This window comes from Cavia porcellus, unplaced genomic scaffold, assembly GCF_034190915.1.
Source record: "Cavia porcellus strain 051 isolate PalLab524CR breed Dunkin Hartley unplaced genomic scaffold, mCavPor4.1 scaffold_8, whole genome shotgun sequence".
Classification (NCBI taxonomy): Eukaryota; Metazoa; Chordata; class Mammalia; order Rodentia; family Caviidae; genus Cavia; species Cavia porcellus.
In genome coordinates this window covers 13266054-13292293 of record NW_026947491.1, presented here as the reverse complement: position 1 = coordinate 13292293, position 26240 = coordinate 13266054, and the positions used below count along the sequence as shown (strand labels likewise).

General features: G+C 51.1%; 3 protein-coding genes and 1 long non-coding RNA gene across 5 annotated transcripts; 2 read left to right on the top strand and 2 right to left on the bottom strand.

Moving 5' to 3' along the window:
* Positions 1–86: 86 nt before the first annotated feature.
* Positions 87–4112, bottom strand: Rps7 (ribosomal protein S7). The gene is made up of 6 exons (NM_001286001.1): positions 4052–4112; positions 3706–3859; positions 2644–2787; positions 1995–2059; positions 334–484; positions 87–226 (listed from the first exon to the last, which is right to left on the bottom strand). Exons 2-6 carry the CDS (start codon positions 3850–3852, stop codon positions 149–151), a joined length of 585 nt encoding a protein of 194 aa, NP_001272930.1. The 5' UTR covers positions 3853–3859; positions 4052–4112; the 3' UTR covers positions 87–148.
* A 6040-nt stretch (positions 4113–10152) lies between these two features.
* On the top strand, positions 10153–16940 carry Rnaseh1 (ribonuclease H1). Of its 2 annotated transcripts, none has more exons than XR_010049010.1 (8): positions 10153–10376; positions 11309–11424; positions 13003–13161; positions 13812–13911; positions 14998–15052; positions 15261–15461; positions 15750–15874; positions 16503–16846. XR_010049010.1 is itself a non-coding variant. In NM_001286000.1 (8 exons), the coding sequence occupies exons 1-8, from the start codon at positions 10249–10251 to the stop codon at positions 16617–16619; spliced, it is 885 nt and encodes a 294-aa protein (NP_001272929.1). In that variant the 5' UTR covers positions 10173–10248; the 3' UTR covers positions 16620–16940. The 2 variants fall into 2 exon arrangements, 1 of the variants encoding a protein (NP_001272929.1); NM_001286000.1 differs by having other exon boundaries at positions 10173–10376; positions 15377–15461; positions 16503–16940.
* Positions 16941–17781: 841 nt separating this feature from the next.
* LOC134477235 (uncharacterized) lies at positions 17782–18501 on the bottom strand. The gene is made up of 2 exons (XR_010049143.1): positions 18364–18501; positions 17782–18148 (listed from the first exon to the last, which is right to left on the bottom strand). It is a non-coding gene; the product is annotated as an uncharacterized LOC134477235 (long non-coding RNA).
* A 58-nt stretch (positions 18502–18559) lies between these two features.
* On the top strand, positions 18560–24609 carry Adi1 (acireductone dioxygenase 1). The gene is made up of 4 exons (XM_003464932.5): positions 18560–18854; positions 21562–21681; positions 23210–23389; positions 24124–24609. Exons 1-4 carry the CDS (start codon positions 18735–18737, stop codon positions 24241–24243), a joined length of 540 nt encoding a protein of 179 aa, XP_003464980.1. The 5' UTR covers positions 18560–18734; the 3' UTR covers positions 24244–24609.
* Positions 24610–26240: the final 1631 nt, after the last annotated feature.

Here is a 26240-nt window from a genome sequence, read left to right as displayed (position 1 = left end):
GTCCTGTTAGTAATTTTATCCATTTAAAATCCCCTTAGCCGGATGTGGAGGTACACACCTGTAATCCCAGTACCCTGGAGGCTGAGCTGGGAGAAACACTTCAACCAGGGTACTAGGAATGATACTTTATTGTGACATTTACAACTGTTTACAACTGAAACTCTGGGAATTCAAAATTAACATCCTTGCCCGTGAGCTTCTTATAGACACCGGAGAATGTTTCGACCTGGAAAGGGAAAGAAGGAGGAAAGTCACACGGAGAACTCTCTGGCGCTGGCCTTTCAAAGCGGCCATGTGGGCTTCCATTCCAGTCCCACCCCGTGGGTAGCCCACCTTGTGCTCCACATTGTTCTGCTGTGCCTTGTCCAGGTGCACCTTGATGAGCCGGCTGCCGTCCAGCTTCACTCGGATCCGCTTGCCCACAATTTCACTGGGGAAGACCAGGTCCTCCAGGATGGCATCGTGCACAGCCGTCAGTGTGCGGCTAAAAGAAGGGTGGCGCATGAGGGAACCCAGGGGCACCTCCTGGGGCCAAAGAACCACACAGAAATCCTGCAGGGCATGTGCCTACAATCCTTGCACTCTGGGAAGCTGAGGCAGGAAGGTGGCCAGGATACGGAGCCCAGTCTAACCTGGGCTACACAGTGAGCCCAAGGCCAGCCTGGACAACACAGAGACTCCATCCAACTCAACTCCCTGCCCCTGAAAAACCCCCGCAAGGGCAGCTTACCTACTAAACAGCCTTCAGGGGCCCACTTTTGCCTCCAAAAGCCAACATAAATCCCTGCCTGCTATGATCAAGACATACTATGCTCAGCCCAGACCACAGGGGCACACACGATGATCATGGTGCCAGCTGCATAGGACACAGGGCTCAGCCTGGTGACCTGCATCAGAGGGCACCTGGTCCACAGTTCACCCAACATCCAGGTATGAGCTATCACCGGACTGCACTGCAGAGATGGGTCAACTGTAACCCCCATGGCACCAGCCCAGCGAAGATTCCAACTGACAACCCAAGTCCTCGATGCTGGTCAAGCTGTGTCACTTTCAAGTCAGATGACCTCACCAGTCTGGCCTCTGGGGTCCCCACTACTCTAGCATCCAAAGCATCAGGCTGAGCTGAGGGGAAGCTCTGTGCGCCCTCACTTCTTGCTGCACAGCCTAGTACCGTGGTCACCTGTCTAAGTCTCACTCCACACAGCCGGAAACGCCCAGACTGGTCACTCCCGCTCCCTGTCACATTTCAACCTGGGGCATGCCTGTGTGGCTGCTCTTGCTGTGTTCCAGGATACTTTCTGGGATGCAGTGTGACTGGGAGGGTGATCCGGATGGAAACATGCTAGCGACACTGTCACAATGCTAGCTGTCCCTCTGCTCAGCACCCTGGACGCCAGGGAGTGCAACAGCCACACTGCTATTCCTTTCAGACCCCAACACTATCAGGTGGTACCCACAGCCCATGGGGACTCCGCCACGGGAGGAGCAGAGGTCTGCACCAAGGCCTGAGGCAGTGCTGCAGCTGCGCAGGGGCAGAGGTGCTCCTGGCCAGCCTGGCTGTGCCTGAGGGCAGCTGACAGCACAGTGCCTCTTCACGGACCCCGGGAGACCCAGCCCCCATGGCACAGAGGAGCAGTCTCTGTAGATCCTGCTGACTTTCCTGAACATGCCTGACTTCACACAATTCTCAGCTCTGCTACTATCAGCCAGAACCAGCCAGTCCTTCAAGCCTGGGGTCCATGCTCTCATCCATCAGCCACAGAAGGCACACAACACACTCCAGAGAGTGACTTCACACTACAGCAGCACCAGGAAAACCTGCTTCGCACCTCTCACCCCCAGCACAAGGAAAAAGAGAAACCAACCCCAGCTCACCTCGATGTCTCATACACTTAGCAAGAGCAGGAGCACTACTTCCTTCTCGAATTTCATCCTTCTGCCAGGACTTGGCCCTGCGAGCCCCTGCAGTCCCCCAGCGACACCTGGAGACTCACCTTCTGGGACGCTTCTGCTTGTTTTTCGTGCGGCTTTTTCGGGTTGGCTTAGGCAGAATTCTCCTCTGTTAAGGTGCAAAAACAAAACACAAAAAAAGACTTTCGGTTGACAGAAGGCAAGAACTGTCTAGATCATGTAACAGCAACACACTTAGCTTCAACTTTGAGAAAACTCAGACCCAACAGCAGGCTTAGACCCCTCCTGTGTTACTCCTGATTTCTCAGAAACTCATTCAGACTCTCCTGCTTATGTTACTGGGGAAGGAAAAAAAAATCCCAACTATCAATCTTTCTACATTCAGAAAGGTCCAGTTACCCAACAAGGGCAGGGAAGCACAGCCCAGTCCATTCCTGGAAGGTAGCTACAAAGACGCCTTTCCCAACTGCCCCTCTCCTGCGCACTTCACCCTGGGTTCCCGAGCAGCTGTGTGCAGAAGCTGTGCCCATAGGGAGCCAGCCCACAGCTCGGAGACACCCAGTGTGGAGCAGAGCTCCTCATCCTGATGGTCAGGGTTTAGAGGAGATGCGCTGTCTCTAACTCCTGACAGCCTCCACCCCTAATCAGGCTGCCTTCCGCCTTCCTTCTGCTCCTTGCTGTCTCGGCCTTGGCACGGTTATCACCAAGCACCAGGAGCAGGAGGGCAGCTACCTGTGCGATGAAGACCACGTGCTTCCCGCTGAACTTCTTCTCCAGCTCTCGAACAAGCCGGACCTGGATTTTCTGGAAAGACTTCAGCTGGGGAACTGGCACAAAAATGATGATAGCTTTCCGACCACCGCCAACTTCGATTTCCTGAAGGGGACAAAAAAAAAAAAAAAAAAAAAAAAAGATAAATTCATAAATAGCCTTCAAGCGGGATCCCATACGCGCTGTTTAAGGTAAACACCGGTGGTCATAAACCAGGATGCTTCAGTCACTACCAGCTCTTGTAAACACCACCTTGCTAAAGTCCAGATATGGCCAAGTGTCCAGGGCTCAGATGTTGAAACCAAATCCTCACAAGGAGGTTCTGAAGTGGAAACTAAGCTGCCATTTAGAGATGGAGCCTCAGGTAAGGTATCCCCTCCACTGTGTGACTTCCGGTGGCTGTGAGGAAGAGGACCAGACACACACACCAGCCCTGACCCTGGTCAGGCACCATCACCTCAGGATGCGCCTCTCTCACCCTGTGCCCTCCAGAACCAGGAAGGAAAACGAACCTTTACTGATAGCCCACCCAGCCTGGGGAGGGTAACAAGCAATACCAAAGGCACTAAATCCGCTTCGTAGTTTATAGTCTCCTACCCCACAAATGAGGCATGAAACTTTCAAAGCTGGGTGCGAAGCCACACACCCATAATCCCAGCACTAGAGGCTGAAGCAAGACTGAGCTACACAACAGGACCCCGTCTCAAAAACCAAAACAAAACCAAACAGTTACGTTACTTTTTGTGCGAGAAGTATGCCCTGGTTTTAGGTTTTTTTTTTAAGATCAGGTCTCCCTGTGTAGCCCATACTGGCCTTGACTCGTCGGGGATCCTCCTGTCTCAGCCTCCAGAGCGCTGGGTTTACAGATTTGCAACGCCACGCATGGCTACCAAATAGACACAACCTAGACAACTGCTTCGCAACGTTAATGCTGCGGTCAAGCTAAAGGTAAGGAGCGAGCTGCACAGAGCTGTCAGTTGCACGAAGTTTACGTCGTCTCGCTACCTCGCCATCGCATCTCACCTTGGCCGCTGTAATGTTGAGCTCGCGCAGCTGCGCCTTGAGGTCCGAGTTCATCTCCAATTCTAGCAAGGCCTGCGAGATGCCAGACTCAAATTCGTCCGGCTTCTCGCCATTGGGCTTCACGATCTTGGCGCTCGAGCTGAACATGGCGAGACTGCAGACAGAACGCGGGATCAGACTCCAGCCGCCCTCCCGACAGGCCCGCGGGGACCATCGGCGGGCGCCAACCCGATAATCCAAACCATCCCCACCTGAGTGCAGGGCCCCCTGCTCAGGGCGACCCTGCGAGGTCTGGGACCCCCGGAACCAGCAGAAAAGCGCTAGACGAAGAAGGCCTATTACCTACCTTGTGGAGCGCCGGCTTAGGAAGAGGCCCGGCTCTCGCGAGAGTTCGTCATATCCCGGAGCGAGAGGAAGGGGTGGAAACCGGAAGAGGCATTGAGAAGGACTCTGACCCTAGAGAGTCCCCGGAAGTGCCTCCGGAGGACTGGTGTGTAGGTAAATCTTGTCCGTACGAGAACTTGTCTTGAGTGTAGCTTTACTTCCCGAGCTCTCTCTCAAAGTTCTGGTTCTCAATATCCGTCACAGAAAACAGTCGAGTCTAGATTTTGGCGAGTGAATAAGCACCGCAAAACAGGGCTACTTAATAAAACAGGGCTGTTCTGTTCTGTGTTGTTTTTTTTTCCGAGAAAGTGGCTGTAATCGCAACACTCCGGAGGCTGAGGCAGTTGTTCGTCAGGAGTTTGAGGCCAGCCTAGTGCGTTACATAAGCAAGTTCAAGGCCAGCCTTTACCACATACCAAGATCCTCGCCCTACCCCACCCTCCAAAAAATCGAAGCCTCAGTAAGTAGTTGAGGCTGACCTGGAAATTACTGTGTAGCCCAGGCTGGCCTCTAGTTTGAGGCAATCCTCCTGCTTCCACCTCCCAAAGCACTAAGTACTGATGTACCATCATGCCCAGGGGGAAAAAAAACCAGGTTGTTTAGGAGAAAAAAAAAAAAACTTGTAAGAGAAAAACAATATTTAAAAGAGAAAAATACTTGTAAAATTTTGAGACACTATCTTGTCTGACATGGGGTGTGCTCCTGTAATCCTAACTACTCGAGGAGCTGAGTCAAGAGAATGTCAAGTAGTCAGAGCCTGGCCTGTGCAACTTAGTGAGACCCTGTCTCAAAATAATAAAAGATCTGGGAATGTCGCTCAGCTCTGCAGCTTTTACCCAGTATGTGTGAGGCCCTGAAAAAACATTAACTTAGCAAACATAACCGAGCAAATTCTGCTGAGACAATGAAGAGGAAGCAGGCGTTCATTCTTCAGCGCATCAGGGAGATTGTGTTTGCCAAAAGGTCTTTGGCAACCAAGTGCTTTAGGAGTCACTGTCAGGCCATTGGGACAGAACTGAGCTCTAATATCATCGGGCTGGGTGGACAGCTGTGGGACATCTGGAAAAACCCATCTTTGAGGTTAGGCTGCTTGGTTGCTGTCACGGTTTATGTGTGTGTCCCCAGGCCTCAAGAGTTTGCATTGTGCATTTGCATTGTCTAGTGCCTTGATTGATGGTGTTAGTGCTACAACCCACAGAGGGGTGGAGCCAGGATGTGATGTAATGGCAGGAAGAAGGTGTGTCTTGCTCTCTTTGCTGGTTGGAGAGTTTGCTGTTTGCAGCCGCTGTGAAAAGCGGCCCAGCCATGCCCGCCTTCCTGGGAGCCAAATGAGTGTGGACTAAAACCTCCAAAAACTGTAAGAAATAAACCTTTCCTTTCCCAACTTGGGCATCAGGTATTTTGTCTCAGCTACGAGCATAAAGTAACTAAGACAGTTGCAGTTCAGATTTGTGCATGGCACTGCCCCATCCTGCAGCCAGGACTGCATGAGAGGCGGAGAGTTATGCCAGAGGCATAACTCAGGCTCAATGACACAGGACACCCATGGAATGAAAAAGAGGCTCTGCGGCTGGGCATCTGTAGTGCCAGCACTTGGGAGGCTGAGGCAAGAGGATCAGTATATGTTCAAGGCTATAAAGTGAGTTCAGGGGCAACCTGAATTGCATAGTGAAACCCTGTCTCAAAAAGACAAAAAAAAAAAAAAGTGCTCTGGGAACAATTGAGATGTAGACCAAACAACTTCATCTGACCAGGGTAGGATCTGAAAGCCAGAAGGACATGGGTATGGTAAAATTTTTGAGGATAGACGGAGTGTGGTAGTACGCACTGCTCATCCAGCATTCAAGAGGCTGAGGCAGGAAGATCATGAGTTTGCAGTCACCCTGGAAAACTTAGCAACTTCAAGGCCAGTCTGGTCACTTATGAGACACTGTGCCACAACAAAAAGGAGGGTGCGGGCCCATCGGGGAGCAGAGCCTGCAGCACTGCTGCTATGTGTGGCCTGGCTCCTCCTGGGAGACGGCAGGTGAGAAGGAATGGACACATGAGCATCCTGGACCCTTCCCCTAATCCTCTCCAGTGAGTCATTGATCATCGGGGTGACCTGCTGGCACAGCCAAATTACGGAAGGATGTGTTTACCTGTCCAGCTCAGTGACAATGTGGTGCTTAGCAGAACATCATAATGACCCCGGATGGAGCATTAGAGTCACTGTCCAGGGTGGGGAGGATTTGCTTTCCATCATCCCTCGAGGTTTGTTGGATCACCCTCATGTGAGGTGTCCACCCAGGGTTTTTGAGTCAGTCAACAAATCAGCTGTCCGGAGTGACCTGTCACATCATTGGTGATGGATTTTGACCTTGAGGGCCGCTCCCATCCTCATGAAGGCCTGGGCAGAAGATCCACTCACCCAGAGTGGGTTTCTCCACCAAGGGCTGTCATCAGGTCTGATTCCACGTTTGAATTTTCCCAGAGGATTGAGGCCCCCAGGCAGGATGTGGGCAACCCTGTATGTCCAATGCAAGGTAAGGCTTTGAGTCTTCTGGGAGATGAAGTGTGGCCAATTGTCCCTCTGGAAGGACTGGTGATCATCTCTCTTTGGAAGGCCTGGGCTACCTGGATGGCCTGTTCTGTGCAGGGGCGGGGAAGTCTCTGTCCATCCAGCATAGGTGTCCACACATATGAGCTGTGTTTGTGTCCCACAGGGGACAGGATAAAATCTCTGCCGGCCCTCCCAGGGCCTTCCCCTTCTGCTGGTTAGGTTCAGGGATAGGACAAGGGGCTTCCCTGAATACACAGGGGCACAGTGACCACACCTTTGCCACAACAGTAGGGATTTCTGGTCTGGCAAAGAGCTGGTGGGCTCTAGCCGGGGTGGGGGTGGCATCCTTCCCACATGGAAGGTGTCATGGAGACTCAAGCACTTTCCGTAGGGTGCTCTTTGGCAGATAACCACTGGTGCCCGACATCCAGCATCCTCTCCATGTGCACCTCCCAGCCCTGTGGCTCGTGTGTTTCTACATTAGAATCCTGTGGGAGACCTGTGGATGAGTCACCCCTTCCTCCTGTCTCCCACAGGCAGAGAATTGCTTTGCCTGTGTTTTTCAGGGAACTGAGCATCCCCTCCAGAGTCCTCTCTTTCCACAGGACTGTGTGGTTGTGAAGGGCCAGGAAAGCCCTTCTGCACGGATTCTTTGAATCCGTGCAGCTGTTGAGGCATTGGCCCTTGTTTAACTTGGGCTCTGGTGAGATCTCTAATCTCAGCCTCTTGGGCGGAATTGCTGGGGAGGATCCATCAGCCTTGATTGTTCTGCTTGCTCTCCTGTTTCTAGGTGACTCCAGGCTGCTCTCACTGGTAAACCAAGGGAGGGCCTCACGCTTTGAGGGTTATTATCTAAATCTACATTGGGGGCACCAGTCTGGTGTTAACCTGGTCGCTGTGTTCAACGAGAGGCCCATTGGGCAACAGGGTGGCCAGGTTGAGGGGGCTCCAGGTTGGGTTACTCTGGGGCACTTAAGGGCCACTTGGTGCCCAGTCTACCATGGTCAGCTACAAGTGACTTCTGGGTTTTACGAGTGTCAGGACCCAAGAGCTGAGTTTAGTGTCTCCTCTTCCAGCAGGACAGTGGTGTCTGTGGCTGCCTGGTAGCTTGGCCACTTCTATGCTACCCCATCCACTTGCCTGGTGCCAGCTTCTGGGTAAGGGAATTCTGTGGTTATGTCAGGTGAGGAATTCCTAGGGCTAGAGCCTGAGCTAAGGAGTTTAAGATTTCGAAGACCTCAGCAATCTGAGGCGTCCATTCTCATAGGTCGTCCCTAGGTCTACAAATGGCCTTGCACATGGGTTTTGCTCTGACCCCAGAGTGAAGGATCAGATGTGGCAGAATCTGACCACTTTCACACATGCCCTGCATTGCCTCTGGGACTGGGGTGACCCCAGCTGACAAATGACCTTTATTCTCAGGAGAGACACAGCCAAGATGAATGACCCAGCGTAGACAGACTGGGGATGTAGGCTTGGAGATTTATGGCCAAAAGGTTGAGCTCTGTCACTTCAGTCTGATTGGACAGCTCCTCGCTGGGGTAGTAGAGGAGGAGGGCACCACTGGATTGGAGGACACTTTGCTTTTCCAGCTATAGATCCCTAGGTCTGTGGACACAATGTGGGACTGTCTGGGAATTCCTAGGGAAGCTCAGTCAGGCAAGTCATTAGTGGGATGTGTTGAGAAGATCCTCAAGCTCAGAGGTGAATCAAAATTGGGAGTTTGATTCAGTGGGGTAGGAAAGCAAACATCTTTTATTTTTTTATTTTTTATTTTTTTAGTACCGGGATTGAACTCATGGCCTCAAGCTTGCAAGGCAGGCACTTATGCCACTGAGCTAAATTCCCAGCCCAGCAAGCATCTTTTAAATCCAGCACTGAGAGCCATTATGCATCCCCAGTGATCTAAGCAGGAGTGCACAGACTCATCCGGAAGCTGATGGATAGTGGATAGTGATCAATGTGTCATCTATACCCTCAGATCCTGGACCCACTGTTACTCTCCTGACATTGTCCTTACCAGTAGGACAGGGGTGTGGCAGGGGGAACTGACAGCTGTCAAACATCCCATCAGCCAGAAGGCTTGCTTTTATTGGCTGGAGTCCAAGTTTGGCCTCTTTTTTTTTTTTTTTTTTTGTCTTCTTCTTGTACCAATCTTTTCCTCTTTTTCTTCTTCTTCCTCTTCTTCCTCCTCCTCTTCCTTTTTTTTTCTGCTTCTGCTTCTTTTTTTTCCTTTTTATTCTTTTTTTCTGCTTCTTTTTTTCTACACATTTTCTTTAGTGATCTTCTTCTTCTTTTTGAAGAGCAGAACATATGAGAGAAAGAAAGCTTTTGTCTGAGAGAGAGAGACAAAAGGGGTCCCAAGTTGGTTTTCCCTTATTTGTTTTTTGAAACAGTGTTTTACTATGTATCCCAGGCTGGCTTCAAACTGGTGGCAATCCTTCTGCCTGAGCCTCCTGAGTGCTGAGATTATGGGCATGTACCACTATGCCCAGCCCTGTCTTTTAGTTTGCTACTTATTTTTGCATTAATAAAATGAGAACCATATGGTATTATGTATCTGGTTTATTTTACTTAACATTGTTTTTCCAGGTGAATATAGTTTTTCTTTCTTTGTGTGTGTGTGTGTGTTTTTGAGACAGGGTCTCGCTATATAGTTCAGGCTGGCTTGAGCTCACTTTGTAGCTCGGGCTGGTCTCGAACTTGCAACTATTCTCCTACCTCAGCCTTTTGAGTGTTGGGATTACAGGTGTGCACCACCACACCTGGCTTGTGAATTCATTTTCTAACAAATGCCTTGAATTTATCCTTCTTTATAGCAGAGTGGCATTCCATTATGTATAGATAGCACATTATCTTTATTCATGTCTCTGTTGATGGGCCCCGGATTCCCCTTTTATCCTATCTCCATCTACCCATCTACCTATTTAATCTATCTGTGGTATCTATCATGTGTTTCTTTTTGCAATACTGGGGACTGAACAGGGCCTTCACGCTGGGCTACATCCTCAGACCTTTTTTACTTTTATTTATTTATTTGAAATACTAAATTTCATTTCAAAATGAAATTTATTTGAAATAATAAACCAGGAATGGAACTCTCGACAGCACGCTTGCCAGGCAGGCATTTATGCCGCTGAGCTAATCCCCGGCCTCCAGACATTTTTTTTTTTTTAATTTCGAGACAACTCAGTCAGGCTGGAACTTGTGATACTCCTGCCTCAGCCTCCCAGGGAGCTGGAATTACAGGGGTGCACTACCAGGACTTGCCATCCTCTGGTCAGTTGCCCGCTTGGAACAGGAAGGGGCCGCCCCTGCGAGCGCACACCCCAAGCTTAGGGGTCTAGCCGGGCCCACGCTCCCTCTTTTGTCCTTCCCTGTACACAGTCTCCTGAGCAGCCGGACACGGAGCCCATCCTGTTGTAGCCCACGCCAGGACCATCCACGCGACTGTCACATCCGGGAGCCTGGGAGCCCCGCCCACCAGCAGCGGCCCACGCCCTCCTGGAGTGTCGTCATTTCTCCGCGCCGCTACCGGAAGTGTGGTAGTGAGCGCTTCTGGATCCGCCTGGGTTCTCTGGACCTTCAAAATGTGGCGCCCTGCGCGGAAGTGAGCAATGCGCTGGGTCCTGCCGCTGGCCCGCAAAGTGTCTCTCGGTGTTGTGCGCTATAGCCACAGCCCCTGCAGGCTCGGGATGTTCTATGCGGTGCGCAGAGGCCGTAGGACCGGGGTCTTCTCGACTTGGTGAGTGGCAGCTGCGCTAGGTCGTCCTAGCGTGGCGACCGGAGGGTTTGGAGCCCCAAAGCCCGCGGCAGAAAGACCACTGTAGTTTGGGAGCGACCTTTGTTATAACTGAGGAATTCCTAAAGGAAGCACATAGCCGTGCGTAGTGTCACAACCGGTTACCCCATCAATTGGCAGATTGAGGAGGACGGTCGCGTGGAGTTGGAGGCCAGCCCGGGCTACATAATGCGACTCAAACGACCCTCAAAAGTAATACATGGTCAGTATCAGCTAGCATTGCCAGGTTTTCCGTGCAGTAAATCGGAAGTCTAATTCAAATGTACCTTGTCCTGTCTTTTGGGGATGTGCTTTTAAAGAAATTGGTGAGCTAGCATTGGCGATTGGATCCCCGTAACACCCATACTGTAACACTATACCCACGGGATTATCCTTATGTTTAGGCCTTTGAGTTGAGGAAATTCATAGGCACATGAATGACAGAAGTCGGGTTTGAGCCAGATGTTGTGACTCCGTGCCCAGAATTCTCCCTTTATGATGCCAGGTTTTATTGTCTGTGCCTGCATTGTTTCCCTACACCACCAAGTATGCTACCGAGGAATAACATCTGAGATGTTGACCTTTTTGATGTAATAAAGTATGGTCTCTTTCTTCCCAAAGACCCAGATTTTAGCGTGCTCTCCATTTAGGGTGGTGTGACACTGATGTGCAGTTTCGTTGGGTATACCAGAACAGGAGTTGTAGAATCTGACTTGTCAGATGAAATTATGAATTGAGGAGTGCGAGCCTTTGAAGGAAGCAACAGCATATCCTTTTTGTGCTGTTCCCATCCTAAGAAAAGACTTACAATCATTTAGTCCTTTTATATCTAATGGTACATTTTTGGAGGTAACCCAAAGAGGGAGGATAGGACATGATTTGTTGGCCTTTTCCAGGAATGAGTGCAGAGCACAGGTGGACCGGTTTCCTGCTGCCAGATTTAAGAAGTTTGCCACTGAGGATGAGGCCTGGGCCTTTGTCAGGAAGTCTGCGAGCCCAGAGGGCTCAGAAGGTACTCCCCTCTTGTTGTTGCAGAAACGGAAGTGAACTGGATGGAAGACTCGTAGCACCGAGGTACTTGGAAGGCAGCAGCTTTATTATGAAGTGGGCTGGTGGGAACCCAGTTCCAAACCACCATCCCTGACTTGGGGTTAAACAGAAACTTACTATGTTGCAAACAGGAAATACAAAAAGCTGATAGTGGGTTGTTTTGTAATTGGCTACATATGTTTTGCCATACTTTGTCAAGCAAATTCATTTGGGGCAGGTGTAGTTGGGCGAATGGGGTATTTCCTTATAGTAGAAAGGTCAGTACCCTCTTAGGTCAGGGGCTTGGTTGAGTGCATAAAGTCAATCATGTCTTTGACTGAGCTAGTCTGTCCCTTGGGTGTTAAGTCCTTGAAACAAGCTAGCTTAATAGAATATGTGTAAGGCTGGGTAGTGCAACTAGGTTATATTTATCTTACAAGTTGCTGTTGGGATGATGTGTCAAAGCCAACCAAGTCTGACAGTCTAACTGTGAGACCATCTGGGCCTGTAGATCCCGTCCTTAGCATGGTGTCAGCCTATGAGTTTTGAAGTTTCTGCTTATGGTGTCAGTGTGATGTTTTTTAGCTGATCCCCCTTCTCCTATCCTGATGTCCTTGGATCATTTTTGCACTAAAGAATGAATAAAAATTAAAGAATAGCGAGTTGTGGCAGTAACAGTGTTAGAGACACTGACAAGAACTGACAAGGTTTCCTGTCCCATTCAGTGTACTCAGCAGGCCATAGCTTATTTTTCTTTATTTACTTGTTTTTGTTTTTTCTGAGACAGAGTCTTGCTGTGTAACCTGGGCTGGCATGGAACTCCTGGTGATCTTCCTATCTCAGCCTCCTGAGTACTAGAATTACAGGCTTGCACCATCATGCTTGGCCAATTCTTTCTTTCTTTCTTTCTTTTTTTTTAATACTTGTTCTGTTGTTGGAGTAAATAGGTTATGGCTTTAAAGGAGAGAGTGTGTTTCCTTTCACAGTATGCACTCAGATGGTGTTTTGTTTTTATTTGGGACAGCTCACACAATTGGAATTCCTTTCAATGTCATGCAGGCATATGCAAGACTGATACACAGGCTGCGATAAGCAAAGTGATTGTGATACAGGGCACAAGATTTTAACATTGCATGTGGCTGGGGATGTAGGTTCATGTGGAGATTCTCTACATGGACTCTGTGTCATTGTAGCATTTGCAGCTGGGAGCAGGCTAAACCCAGAATGTGGGGTTTTGTTTTTCCTAAGGAAAGTACCCCTTAGGATTTTCAGACTATCTGTGATCTATAAAGGGTATCTTTAGCACTGTCATTGAAACCAGATCTGATTTGATGCTGTTATCCTCCCCTCATCCAAATCAGGCTTATTTTGGAAAATATAGAATGATTTCACGGGATGTCAGAATGAGCTGTGTATTCTGAGCCTGTCCATCTTTGTAGGGCCACATGGAGAATGCTGAGGTTAATGTAATGATAGGAAACAGCATTCTAGAATTTCCAACTCTTTAGTATTTCATGTCATGTGCATTGTATCTGACTCTGGAGCAAACACTGTTTTTCAGGGCAGAAAGACACAGAAGAATCACAGGTGAAAGCCAGTAAGCGGCTCCGGGAGCCTTTGGATGACAGTGAAGACGCAGGCACAGAGCCGAGTGCCAAGCTCTCAAGACAGAGCACAGAGCCTATCCCTCCCATTAGCAAAGACACATTTTCTTACATGGGTACGTCTTGCCTGGAATTAGAAATATGCATATAGCAATCATACTCAGGTGTGGTGGCACACTCCTGTCATCTCAGCACTTGAGGCTGAGGCAGGAGGATTGTCTCAAGTTGAGACCAGTCTTGGCCTCACTTTTTAGACCAAGGCTAGCCTGAACTGCATACTGAGACTCTGTCTGAAGACAAAAAATGGGGAATGGGGTGGCGTGGGGAAGGTTGGGGACATAACTCAGTGTAGAGGCCTAGGGGTGCTAGTAAACCTCACTATAAAAAGGAGAATTGAGCTGGTATCTGTCCTCATTCTTTGTGATAAAGGTTATTTAGAAGTCTTCAAAGTCACTGTAATGACCAAGTGGTGCAAAATTGTTCAATTTTTGGATGTTCTTAAGAGAATCATTTTGCAGAGTACAAATGAAACATCATCACGGTATTTTACAAAAAATATCTGTGTTTCCTCAGCACTCAGGGCTCCAGGGCCCCTATGTAGACTTTAAGCTGCCCGCGGTGGCTGCTCCCTGCCATGCTGCCCCATCGAGCTGTCTCAGAAGGCTCTGCCTCATCCTGGGAATCAAGAGTCATGTGATTTTCCTCCCTTTTAGCACCGGGATGGGTCGCGTGTATTTGATGACTTACACTTTCATTTCCTCCACAGGAGACTCCGTTGTTGTCTACACTGACGGCTGCTGCTCCAGTAACGGGCGGAGAAGGGCCCGGGCAGGAATCGGCGTCTACTGGGGGCCTGGCCACCCTCTGTAAGGGAATGGAGAAAACTGAGGGTTTTTTTTTTTGTCTTTTTCCTTTTTATTGGTACCGGGGATCGAACTCACGACTGCCTGCTTTCAAGGCAGGTGCTTATGCCACTGAGCTAAATCCCTAGCCCAAAAGCTGAGGTTTTAAGCATGGGGTTTTACCAAATCCTATTCCAGAATGTGTGAAAAGATGAGGTGAGGTCATCCTGGAGGGTCGGCCTTGCCGTTATGGCTTGGTGGGAAACCTGGTGGGTAGTGGCGCTGGCTGGCGGGGTAGTTGGAGAGCAGAGCTTCTGTCCATTGGGCGGGTGCCAAGCAGCCTTGTCCTTCGCCATGAGACACCGGCCTGCAACTCTGCTCTCCCAGCCAACTCTTAGGAGTCCCTGTTCACTGACAAGCTTCCCACAGAACGGCCTTGCTGCCTCTAGCTTAGATGTCTTGTGGCACAGGGGACAGGGCCTGGGGATCCCAGGCAGGTGGTCTGGCTCGGAGCTTGTCATGTCACCTGCCTCTGCTGAGGATGCGAGGCCTGGAGGCGGTCAAGGTGATGTGGGGTTTAGTCCTTCAGTTACACCCAGACCCCAGGGGAGAGCTCGAAGGGCAGCTGAGAGCCCTGAAACTCATGCAGGAACGGGACTGACTCCCAAAGGTTGCCCCCACCAGTTGTGGCCTGCAGTTTCCATGGTGTTCAGTGCCTGCAGGAGCCGTGCAGTAGTGGTCTGTAAATGCCACCATCCCCATCTCTTGTGCTTTACAGTTTCTTTTAGTGTTTCATGTAAGCTGCAGACACTGGCAGGAGGGTACCAGTGCTGGGACTCTCACCTGGCCAAGGCCCAGTGGGGTCAGTGCTGGGACTCTCACCTGCCCGAGGCCCAGGCCAGTGCCTGCAGCCTCATGCTGTGTGTGAGGCCTGCCGGGGTGTCTCCCTCTAGGGCCTTAGTACTGTCACTTGGACTTTGAAAGACTGTGTTTCTGTGTGAAGCATTTGTATTTCAAATAACCATAAACTGCTTTGTTGTCTCTATTGATGAGGTTCACTGCAAGGCTTAGTTTCATTATTTTCTTTTCTTTTGTATTATTTTGCAACAGAAATGTAGGCATTAGACTTCCTGGGCGACAGACTAACCAGAGAGCGGAAATCCATGTAAGTTACGTGATCAACATGTGTTCATCCTTTCTCAGATTGACCGTGAGCACTTGGGCTGCTTTTTCCCCATCTCACTGTCTATGTATGGGAGATACTTAAAGTCCTGAAGGAAATTTGAGTTGGTAAAAATTGTGAAATTTTTGTTGGAAAAAATCCAAAGTCGTAAGTGGGCGGCAGCAGGAGCACCGAGTGTTTAATTTTGCAGAGAACATGGTCAGCTCAGAACAGGAAGTGGTGTTTCGGTGGAAAGTCACTACTAGCGTGGGGAATGCCTGCAGCTGAGCTTCCTGTGCAGCCTGACTGTGGACTGTGTTTCTCAAGGCAGCATGCAAAGCCATCGAGCAAGCCAAGGCTCAGGACATCAGCAAGCTGGTGCTGTACACGGACAGCATGTTCACCATCAATGGTGAGCAGTGCTCAGTATCACTTGGGCACAGAGAGTCATGGGGGACTTTTGGTCTGTGGGGACAGAAGGACCAGAAGGGTCTGGGAGCCCTTGAGTGACCTGGGATTGTGGTGTGCTGGGATGGGCTGTGTGCAGTGGCAGCTGCAGGACACTTAGAGGCAGGAGCGGTGGCATTGGAGCTGGGGTGCAGGGAAGGGGTGGGGTGCTGCCGGTGAGGCCAGGAAGGAAGTGAAGTGTGAAGGCTGGGCCCAGCCTCGGCCACCAGGACGAACTGTGATGTGTGTGCAGGAATCACCAGCTGGGTACCGGGTTGGAAGAAGAACGGGTGGAGGACGAGCACGGGCAAAGAAGTGATCAACAAGGAGGACTTCGAGCGGCTGGAGCAGCTCGCGGAGGGCATGGACATCCAGTGGGTGAGTGGCTGTGGTGGTAGCCAGGATTTCGGGTTCACATGCCAGGGTCAGGGACACAGTACTGTCTGATGTGCAGCAAATATGTTTGATTAGTTCTCTTGGTCATGGATAGTACTGGGATTTTCCCCGTATTTTTTGTTAACTTACTTTGTGGAATTGGCGATTGGACCCAGGGACAGTCACTGAACTACAGCCCCAGCCCCCCCCCCCCTTTTTTTTTTTGTTTATTTTTTGTTTAGACTGGGTCACACTGTGTAGTGTAGGGTGTTCTTAAACTCACTATGTAGCCCAGGTTGGCCTCGAACTCATGACAGCCCTCTTGTCTCACCTCCCAAGTAGCTGACCCAGGCAGCACAGCTGTTCTATTCAGTGGCATTTAAAGAGAATAAGAGGTGGAGGAAAGAGATGCCTATCTGTCCGCCCACCCACTGGCCTGGTGGCTGCTCATTGGGGAGCAGGACTGAAGGGGCAGTGGCCAAGTGCTGGGGTGTTGGGACATCTTGGCACGGTGTACCCCATGCCTGCTGTGTGGTCTCTCTTGTGCTCAGCCTGTGGGGGGGCACAGACATGCGGCCACGCGCTGCCTTTGTACAGGTCAGGCTGATAACCTAGAGCGTTTGTCTGGCAGATGCACATTCCAGGCCATTCGGGATTCACGGGCAATGAGGAGGCAGACCGGCTGGCCAGAGAAGGCGCCAGGCAGCCTGAAGATGGAGCAGAGTCCCTGAGGACCCACAACTCCTGAGCCTCCATTCTCCAGTGTGCACTGCAGCTCTGCTGACGGCTGCAGTGGACAGGTGGACACAGCTTCCCCCCAACCCTGAGATCAGCTCCACTGTGGTGTCCCGTGACATGGCAGGACACGCTTACAGAAAGCAGCAAACACGCTGGAGACCTGCAGATTCTGTGAACTGTCAGCTCTGTACTTATTAGGCTCGATACGGCAGTAAAACACTGCAGTCTGGTCTAGAATGCTTGGGCTTTGATTTAAATAAGGACTCACTAAAGATAAAACACTGGAGTTGTACATGCTGGCACACATTTAGTCCCATCTGGGACACCAAGGCAAGAGGATTACAAGTTTCAGCTCAGCCTGGACAACTTAGCAAGACCCTGTCTCCAAAAATAATAATAATAATAATGTGTAGGGCTGGGGATTTAGCTCAACGGCATAAGCGCCTGCCTTGCAAGCGTGTGGTCGTAAGTTTGATCCCTGGTTACCAGTAAAAAAAAGAAAAAAAAGTGTGAATAAGAAATAAAGCCAGATGTGGTGACTCATGCCTATAATCCCAGCACTCGGGAGGCAGAGACAGGAGGATTGATGCGAGTTCGAGACCAGCCTAGGCTACAAAGTGAGCTCAAGGCCAGCCTGAACTGCACAGCCAGACCCTGTCTCAAAAACAAAAAAAAAAAAAAAAGGAAAAAGTCGGGGAAGTAGCTGTGTGCAAAGGCTCTGGGTTTAAACCCCAGAGCTGAACCTTCAGTTGATGAGCATGCGAGTGCGAGTGTGAGTTTGTGCTGTGTGCTCTAGGTGTGTCTCCCTCAGATCCTGTTATGATGATGGCACATTACTCATCAGATGTGGAACAAAATCTCTAGTACTGCTGGGAGTTGGGGCACACACAGTGTAATTCCTGAGTGAGTTTGAGGCCAGCCTGAACAGTGTTGTGAGGCCCTGGCTCAAAGAAAAGCAAAAGAAATACTGAAAAGCCAGGCAGATCTGCAAGCACTGGAAGTGTCTCTGCCCTTCCCACTGCAGCAGCCTAGGCTGTAGGGCAGCAGGAGGTGAGGGCTGCGGGGCATCCTGGTGCTGATGTGGGTGGTGACAACTGTTAAAGACCAAGGACATCAGCAGTCCATCCAGATTTTCTTTGGCTTTTTCTCAATGTGTACACTTAAAACCAGTGTTGGATGTCATGTATTTTTAATGTTTTTGCATAAAATAAAAGCCAGGAGGGGCTGGGGATTTAGCTCAGCAGCTTAAGTGCCTGCCTGGTAAGCATGGTGAGTTCTATCTCCCGTACCAAAAAAACAAAGCCATGAGGAGGTAGCAGGTGCAGCTCACGTGGTGGGGAGTGACCTCCCACTTCGCGTCAGGATTGCCCAGCGCTGGACAGCGGGGCCCAGACTGCAGCAGGAAGCACTTCCAGGGCTCCCGGGTAGTTGCTCTGTTTGCTTTTCCCTTGCTGGCCAGGTGTGTTTCCGTCTCCCTGGTCCTCGCACAGCGTGTGCTCTGGAGGCTTTCAGGGTCTTCCAGAATCTGCGCTTGACTGCCTGTTTTTACACAACGTGGTCAGTGAACTGGGACCAGAGTATCACGTGCCATGCCCCAAGTTCTGTGCAAACCTATTCTGCTCAAGGTGAATGTATTCCGGGGTCAGCCAGGCACCTGTCCGGTTTACAGGCAGGGAATGAGCCGGTAGGGCCGGGGAGGCACCACAGAGAGCGCTGGAGGGCCTCTGACTGCAGGCAGGCCTGGCTGTTCCTACCTCTAAAGCACCTGTGCTGGCCTGGCCATGTGGTGAGGTGACTTCCTGTTGTCCCAGAACGCTGGGCTGAAGTAAGAGGATCGCAGGCAACACAACGCGGGCTCCAGCTGGGCTGATCCCGCAGGGACCGCGCTCAAGTGGCAGGCGGCACAGGGGGGAGGGGAGGGCCTAGATGCAGCTCCCGGCTGTAGGAAGCTGAGGGGTAGCGAATTCCTACTGTCCACTGTGAGGGGCGGGGGCCGGCTCTCCCAGGAAGCCCTGCCCTTAAGGGGAGGGGCTAGCTCCCCCTGTCCTCCATCGTTTGTCCCCGCCTCCTACTCTGCTACTCGCGGGCCCAGCTCAACTTTTCCAGGCAGAACCTGGCCGTCACCATGGTGCAGGCCTGGTATATGGACGAGTCTGCATGCGACCCGCGGCTGCCGCATCGCTTCGAGCCCGACCGCCCGGTGAGCCTGAAGCAGCTGCGCGCCCTCGGCGTGCTCTATTGGAAGGTGAGCGCGGCTGCACTGCGGGCGGACCACTCCCGCGCCTAGCGGCGCCGCATGCTCCGCACGGGACTGGTGGGGCCACTCTGCGCATGCCTTGGCCTGTTGGGCGCAGAAGAGGCTTTGAAAGAGGCGTCAGGGTTTTGGAGACTCCAGGTGCTGTGCTGCGTTCCCGGGTCAGAATGAAATGCGGGCATGGCCCATCCTAGCCTCAGCCCTTCTGTCAGTACTAGGCAGTAGACTGAACCACACCCAGACTCATTTAATTTTGGGGCTGGGCCTCTGTAACTTACTAAAGTGCCCACCCGGAGCGCCAGTTTGCAGTCCTCCTGCCTCAGCCTCCCGAGTGTTGTCATTATAGGCGTGCGTCAGCACACCAGGCAGGGATCTGCGTTTGGACTCTGACAAGTGACACTGTAATTACATGCCTGTATTGCCATACTTGGCTCCCAGCCGAGCTTTCAGTGCATCCCCGACGCACTTGTGTCTTGTGTCTTTCGTGACTGTGCGGCCAGAGTGACCTGTGCTCCTCAGACCGCTTCGCCCGTTGTAGGGTCCTCAGGGTGCTGGGCAACACCTTTCCCCTACAGCCAGGAGTGGAGGTGGTGCTCAGGAAGGGACAGAAGGGTAAAGGTTGTGGACATAGTGAGGGCATTAGTGTGAATCAAAAGTGCACTATTTGTTTCTCTGATATTAAGAGATCATCCAGCAGTGGCGTCAGTCTTTACCTGCACCAGTGTCTTCAAGAGTTTTACCTACTCAGTTTTCCGGCAGATTTCATGTTTCTGTGTTAATATTAGGATCTTTGATGCGTTCTGATTTTAGCTTAGTACATGGTGAAAGATATGGGTCCAGTTTTAATCTTCATCATGTGTAGAGCCAGTTTCTCCAGCACCATTTATTAAAGAGACTTTCTTCCAGTGAATGTGTTTGGCACCTTTGTCAAAGATAAGGGGCTTGGTGTGCCTAGGGTTGTTTCTGCATCTTTTAACCTGTTCCATTGATCTTCAGCTGGGGCCTCTACAGTTAGAGACACAGCTGGGGATCAAACTCGGAGCCTCCTGGAAGTCAGACAAGCGCTGTACCCTGAAATCTGTCCACAGCCCTGGTGATCAGTGCATATTTTTATGCTTTCCTATCTCTTGTGCATTAGTGGTGTCAAGAGACAAAAATGACATAAAGTAAAAATGGGCTTTTACAGGGTTGGGTTGGTGAGTCTGAGGAGTCTCTGTGTTATAAAACATAGGCAGGCTTTTCTCTCTCTCTCTGAGTTCAGTGTCACGTGTTTAAGCAACTGCTGATGGAAAATACTGAAAAATCACACCTGTCCTGAACATGTCCAGCCGTCCTTCCCTGAAGAGCGCATCTCAGCCCCTCACTGGATGCACTAGGTGTTATGAAATTGTCTAAGATGGTTGCAGGTGGACAAGGGCTCTGTGAATGTTGTAAACAAACTTGCACGGGCATCCTAGATCAGTCCCTCAAGTTATGGAAGCTCCCCCAGGTGCAGTGAAGAGTGGGCTTTGTGAGGGGGGAATAGGACAATATGGAAATTGGATATCCGGCTGATGGCTTAGGCTCAGTGTACTTCAGGCTGTTTTTTTTTGTCAGCATTGGTGCAGAAGGCATAGCTGGCTCAGGTAGACCAGACTTTCCTGTTTTTTAGGCCAAACTAATGTTTTGGGATCTATCTGCTGCTCAGGTTTCATTTGGATTCCACAGAACTTAGGGCAAGAATTCTGTATTGTTTCAGGTCAGGAGCTCAGTCCCAAACACAGTCTCCTGTCATTGGGTTTAACGCCAGGAACAGATGAGGAGTGTTTTTGCTTTCTTTCCTTTTTTCCCCTTTCTTCTTTTCCCCTCTCTCCCTTTTCCCCATCCCCCTCTCCCCTTTTCTTTCTCCTTCTGTTCTCTGAGCCAGGGTCTCTCTATGTAGTTTAGGCTGGCCTTAAATTGCCTGTGTAGCCCAGGCAGGCCTCCAAGTGGCTGACCTCCCTGCCCCGCTCTGGAATATTGATTTCTTTCACAATAGGTGGGGAGGGGAAGCTGGATGTGGAAAAGTCACCTGGGTCCAGAGGACAAATGTGCTCCTGTCCCAGCGTGGTGGACTAGAGCGTTTGTATGGTCTGGGAGGGTCTCTGATGTCCTGGCCACTGGGTTTCCCTGGGCCATGTTTTAGGGTGTCAGTGAGACTCATCTTCCTGTGGGAGGTGGCAGAGAAATGGGATGCAGGAGGGAGCAGTGTCGTTGGCCACACAGGTGACACCAGACGGAGTAGGAAGCTGTAGGGAGGACAGATCTCCACATCCCTTGGTGGATGCTGGGAAAATGGAAGAATATGAGATGGAAGTAAGGAGAGAATGATCAGGAGGGCAGGGTCAGAACCAGCAAAGGAACAAGTGAAGCCAAGTGTGGTGGCACACGCACGCCTGCCACCCCAGCACTGGCAGGCCGAAGCAGGATGATTATAAACTCAAGCCCAGCTTGGACAATGTATGAACTTAGCAAGACTTTAGTCTTAAAGAGTAAACAACCAGGACTGGGATTGTAGCGCAGGGAGAAGGTCCTAGGTTCAGCTTAGTATTGCAAGAAAACAAACAAAGAAAAATTTGAGTGGAGTGAGCGGTGCGTTAGGAGACAATCACCCTGGAGGTCCAGAGAGATGGGTTTGCGTCTGGTGTTAACGAGGCTCCTCTGTCCCCTGTTCACGTAGCTGGACCCCGACAAGTATGAGACGGACCCGGAGCTGGCGCAGATCCGCAGGGACAGGAATTACTCCTGGATGGACATCATCACCATCTGCAAGGACAGCCTGCCCAACTTCGAGGAGAAGGTAAGGCCAGGCCAGAGGAGGGGCCCCTCTGTCCCCGTGTGCTGGGAGGAGCAGGATGTTGGTCCCCTCCCAGGCCTTTGGCAGGATGGCAGTGTCGTCCCATGTTTGGCTGCCTCACTGGCGACACCCCTGGGTGCAGTGCAAGGCTTGTTTTGTTTTTTGACTTTTGCTTGGGGTACTAGGGATTGAATCTGAGTTACATCCTCAGCCCTTTCATGGAGGAGCGTGGTTCAGGTGTATGTCCATGTCATAGAGCCCTTCACTCACTGTTGTCAGGTCATTCAGAACATGACCTCCTGTTTTTGGACACCTGTAGGTGGCAGTGTTGTCCCCTCCTGTGCCAACCTGGTGCCCCACATCCTCTCCTTTGCTGGCCTTGGCTGGCAGCTCACCAATTGCGTTGATCCTCACAGAGAACCTTTCATCTTTCTTATTGTTCTGGTTGTTTGAGACGTGGTTTCATTGTGTAGCCCAGGCTGCCCTAGAACTTGTGATCCTCCTGCCTCAGCCTCCCAAGTGCTGGGATGACAGGCATGTGACATCACACTTGGCCGTTTTGAATTATTTCTTGATTCCAAGTGAAAGTTTTTCCTCCTGATCTTGTGTTACTTCTACTTATCACAGAAACAGGTCCTGAAGTCAAAATTATGCAGAAAGGTGCCCTCGCCCCTGTGCTGTCCCCCTTGCCTCGCCTGCCAACTTTGTTGTAGTCTGGCAACTGTGACAGTGTTCACACAGCCGAGAGGTTTGTGGCCTGCCAGGGCCCGTGAGCCACTGCAGTGCCATGACACACAGGACCTCCGTGTCACCTGGCTGCATTGCTCTGTTGGTCCTGTGGGGTTGGACACAGCACGGAAATGTGCCAAAAGTTGGGACCTGTCCCCCACACTGGCCACGCCCACACTGACCACGCCTCCATGGTGGCAACGCTTGCAGAGGTGTTTGCAAGCTCCAGGTCATCCTATGGTGAAACGAGACGCCCGCAAAGGGGTTAGTGTCCTTTGTCCTCCTACAAGGCCCGTTTTCTAGACATTTCAGTTTCTCCAGAGGTGGAATGCTTTTTCTTTGCCCTGCAATGCTGGGAATAGATCTCAGGGCCTTTGCGTTGAGCTCCATCCTCAGCCCTTATTTTATATTTATTTATTTTGGGAGCTGGTACTCAGAACCTTGTGCTTGCCAGGCCAGCTCTTGTGCCACTGAGCTTTACTCCCGTCCCTTTTGTTTTATTTTTTGAGACAGGGTCTCACTAAATCACTTAAGTTGCTCAGACTGGGCTTGGACTCCCCATCCTCCCGCCTTAGCCTGCCAGGGTGCTGGGATGCTGGTGTGTGCACTTTAGGAAGCTCCGGAACCCCAGTGCAGCTGTGAAGGCCAGGCCTGAGGCCAGCATCAGTGACTGGTGTAGGCATCACCACAAAAATCTTTTGGTCTCCAGGCATGGGCGCTGTGTGGCTCCTGTCACTGCCTGCCCCACGGCCCCACAGACCTTGTGATCTTGCCTACTTCACCAGGACCCATGTTCCCCCAGATCCGGATATTCTACACGGAGCACCTGCACCTGGATGAGGAGATCCGCTACATCCTGGATGGCAGCGGGTACTTCGATGTCCGGGACAAGACAGACAAGTGGATCCGGATCTGCATGGAGAAGGGCGACATGATCACCCTCCCAGCCGGCATCTACCACCGTTTCACGCTGGATGAGAAGGTAGTGCTGACTGCCATGGCCTCGCGTGCTGGTGCTGGCCGTGCTGCCCCAGAGAGGTGACCACAGCAAGGCCACGTGAGCCCTGCAGCTGCTGCTCCCAAGTGGCCACCAGCCCCAGGGGTCAGAGTGAGGGACCCAAGTGTATTGTGGCTCCAGCCACCATTGTTGCTTGGCTCCCTGGTCCTAGCCTGCAGGCCAGGTCAGCCTGCCTCTCCCCCATGGGTGTGAGGCACTATAGGTGGCCACCCATTCCTGTTGGACCCTCACAGTAGAATATAGTAATGAGAATTGGCATGCTCTTGACATGATTTGGGTAGATACAAGATTTATGTATATAATTTTTTGGCTTTGGTTTTTGAGACAGGCTCTCATTTTGTAGTTCAGTAGGCTTTAAACTATGTAACCCGGGCTGGCCTTGAAATTGTAGGAGTCTTCCTGCCTCAGCCTCCCAAGTGTTGGGAACATAGATGTATGCCACCATGCCTGGTCTCAATGCTAATTCTCAGGAGAGCTGGACTCCAAGGACAGAGAAAATGGTGGGGCACCTGTGAGGCTGAGGTGGGGCTCATGTATCTGTTGAACCTGTCCTATACTGGAGACAGACACATGGGCTGCAGCCACTAGCCAGGCCACCTACATCATAGTCCCCTTAGCTCAAGTGCAGCCTCAGGGGCCTTCTGACTGCCACGTGTAGGGAAGTGGCATTGGTGCTGAGACCGGTTTCTACTTCCTAGAACTACGTGAAGGCCATGCGTCTGTTTGTGGGCGAGCCCGTGTGGACAGCATACAACCGGCCGGCTGAGCACTTCCCCGCCCGGAAGCAGTACATGAAGTTCCTGGAGCAAACTGTGTAGCTGCCTGGAGTCCATTGCTGCGGCCTGAGACTGGCTTGTTCTTCTGTGTGATTGTTTGATCAGAATATTTTTAAAGAAAATTGTACAATTGATTTTTACTCTGAAGCAACTAGAAATGCAAATATCACTGTAATCGCTCTTAATTAACCAAGATAGGGGTACAGGAGCACCCAGTAGTACGAACCCTGCAGTATAACAAGCTTTTGCCCTGAGGGTGGCTTGTCAACGCTGTGCCAGGTGCAGTGTAGCTGCCTGAGGATGGTGGGACCAATCAGGTGGTGCTGCAGCTCCGGGCTGTAGCTGGTGCAGAGAGGGTGTCTGCAGGCTTCTCCTGCCCATCACAATAAAGTCCTTGCCTTAACTCTGCTCAGGGCCTGGAGCTGCCTTGTGCTTTGGTGGGTGCAGCATTAACACTACCGCCTGCACACTTCGTGTGCTCCTTCATGTTCAGCTAGTTACTGAATGACCTGTGTTGTGCAGGGTGTGATTTCTGGGTTCTTTCACAGCTGAGTTGTAAGACAGAAGTGCACTGCTTTTCCCCTGGGACTGGGCTAGGGAGCTGGGTGCTTGTCTGGTTTGTGGGAGACTCGGGTCTGACACACCTCTCACAGACACAAATACAGAGATACAGTTATGCCTAGTTTGCTAGAATCACAGGAAAGCTTGCCGTCCACCAGGCTCAGCAGTAACACACCTGCAATCCCAGCACTTGGAAACCAAGACAGGCATCTCAGTTCACAGGAAGGCTGCGTTCATAGCAAGATCTTGGCTTAAAACCAAAAAAACCCAGTCAACTTCATGTTTTAGAGAAGCTTGTAGTTTTCTCTTTTTTTCATTTTTTTGAGACAGTGTCTATGCAGTTCAGGCTGGCCTTGAACTCACTTTGTAGCTCAGGCTGTTCTCGAACTTGCAACGATCCTCCTGCCTCAGCCTCCCAAGTCCTGGGATTACAGGCATGAGCCACCATGCCCAACTTTAGAGAAGTTTATAGTTTTCTAAGTGTTTTTTTAAAAACTGGACAAAAAATCCTCCTGTTAAAAGTTATATCAAAACTGGTCCTGGTCGCACAAGGCTTGTAAAACCAGCACTCTGGGAGGCTGAGGCAGATAAGTCACATGTTCTAGCCTAGCCTGGTCAACTTGGTGGGACCTTGTCTCCCAAGAGCTGGAGCTGTAGGTCTGAGGAAAGACCCTGCGTTCACTCCGTAGTCCTGGGTGATTGGAGAGACCCCATCATTGATCACTCTGTCCTTGGGGCAGAGCTCATGCCTAAGGCCCTGAGTTTGATCCCTAGCACTGCAAAAAATGTTAGGGAAAAAAAAAGGAGTACATTGAGTACTGCCATTGAAATAGAGCCTCAGCATATGACAGTGTTGAGAGCTGGGTCATAAAGCTCACCCATGGCCTGACTCCCTCCCATGGTGTCCAGCAGATCCCTTCAGGGGCTCGTACACATGGGCTGGGCTGGCTATCACCTCCCACCTCAGCCTTCACCGCTGCTGCTGCTCACAGCCTCCCTCCCACCCACTACCCCCTGGTGTAGCAGGTTCAGGAAAGTGCCAGCGGTGGGTCCACCAAGCCAGGTGTGGCTGTGACAGGGCAGTCACACCCAGTTCCCAGAAAGCGGGAACCTCGTGCCTGCCAGCTCTCCAAGTGGGCCCAGCCCCCTGCCAGCTCTGGACGTGCCAGGTGGTGTTGCTGCGAGCTGTGAATCATTAGAAGGAAGACAGCCGGCCAGTGACGCACAGGAGGAGGCTTAGCCATACAGACTTCCGGTCCTTTTCCAGTCCTTCCTGGTACGCAGCAGAACCCAGACGTCTGGAGGAAGTCGGGGAGGAGGAGGAGGTGGGTGGATTAGTGGGTGGGTCGGCAGGTGAGTCTGAGGGGAGTGAGGATGAGCGATGAACATGACTGTCAGATTCAGAATGTTAATGCCTCGATGCTCTGGAAGTCATCTTTCTGAAAGGTGTTTTCTTCTGATGGTGTGTCACGTACCAA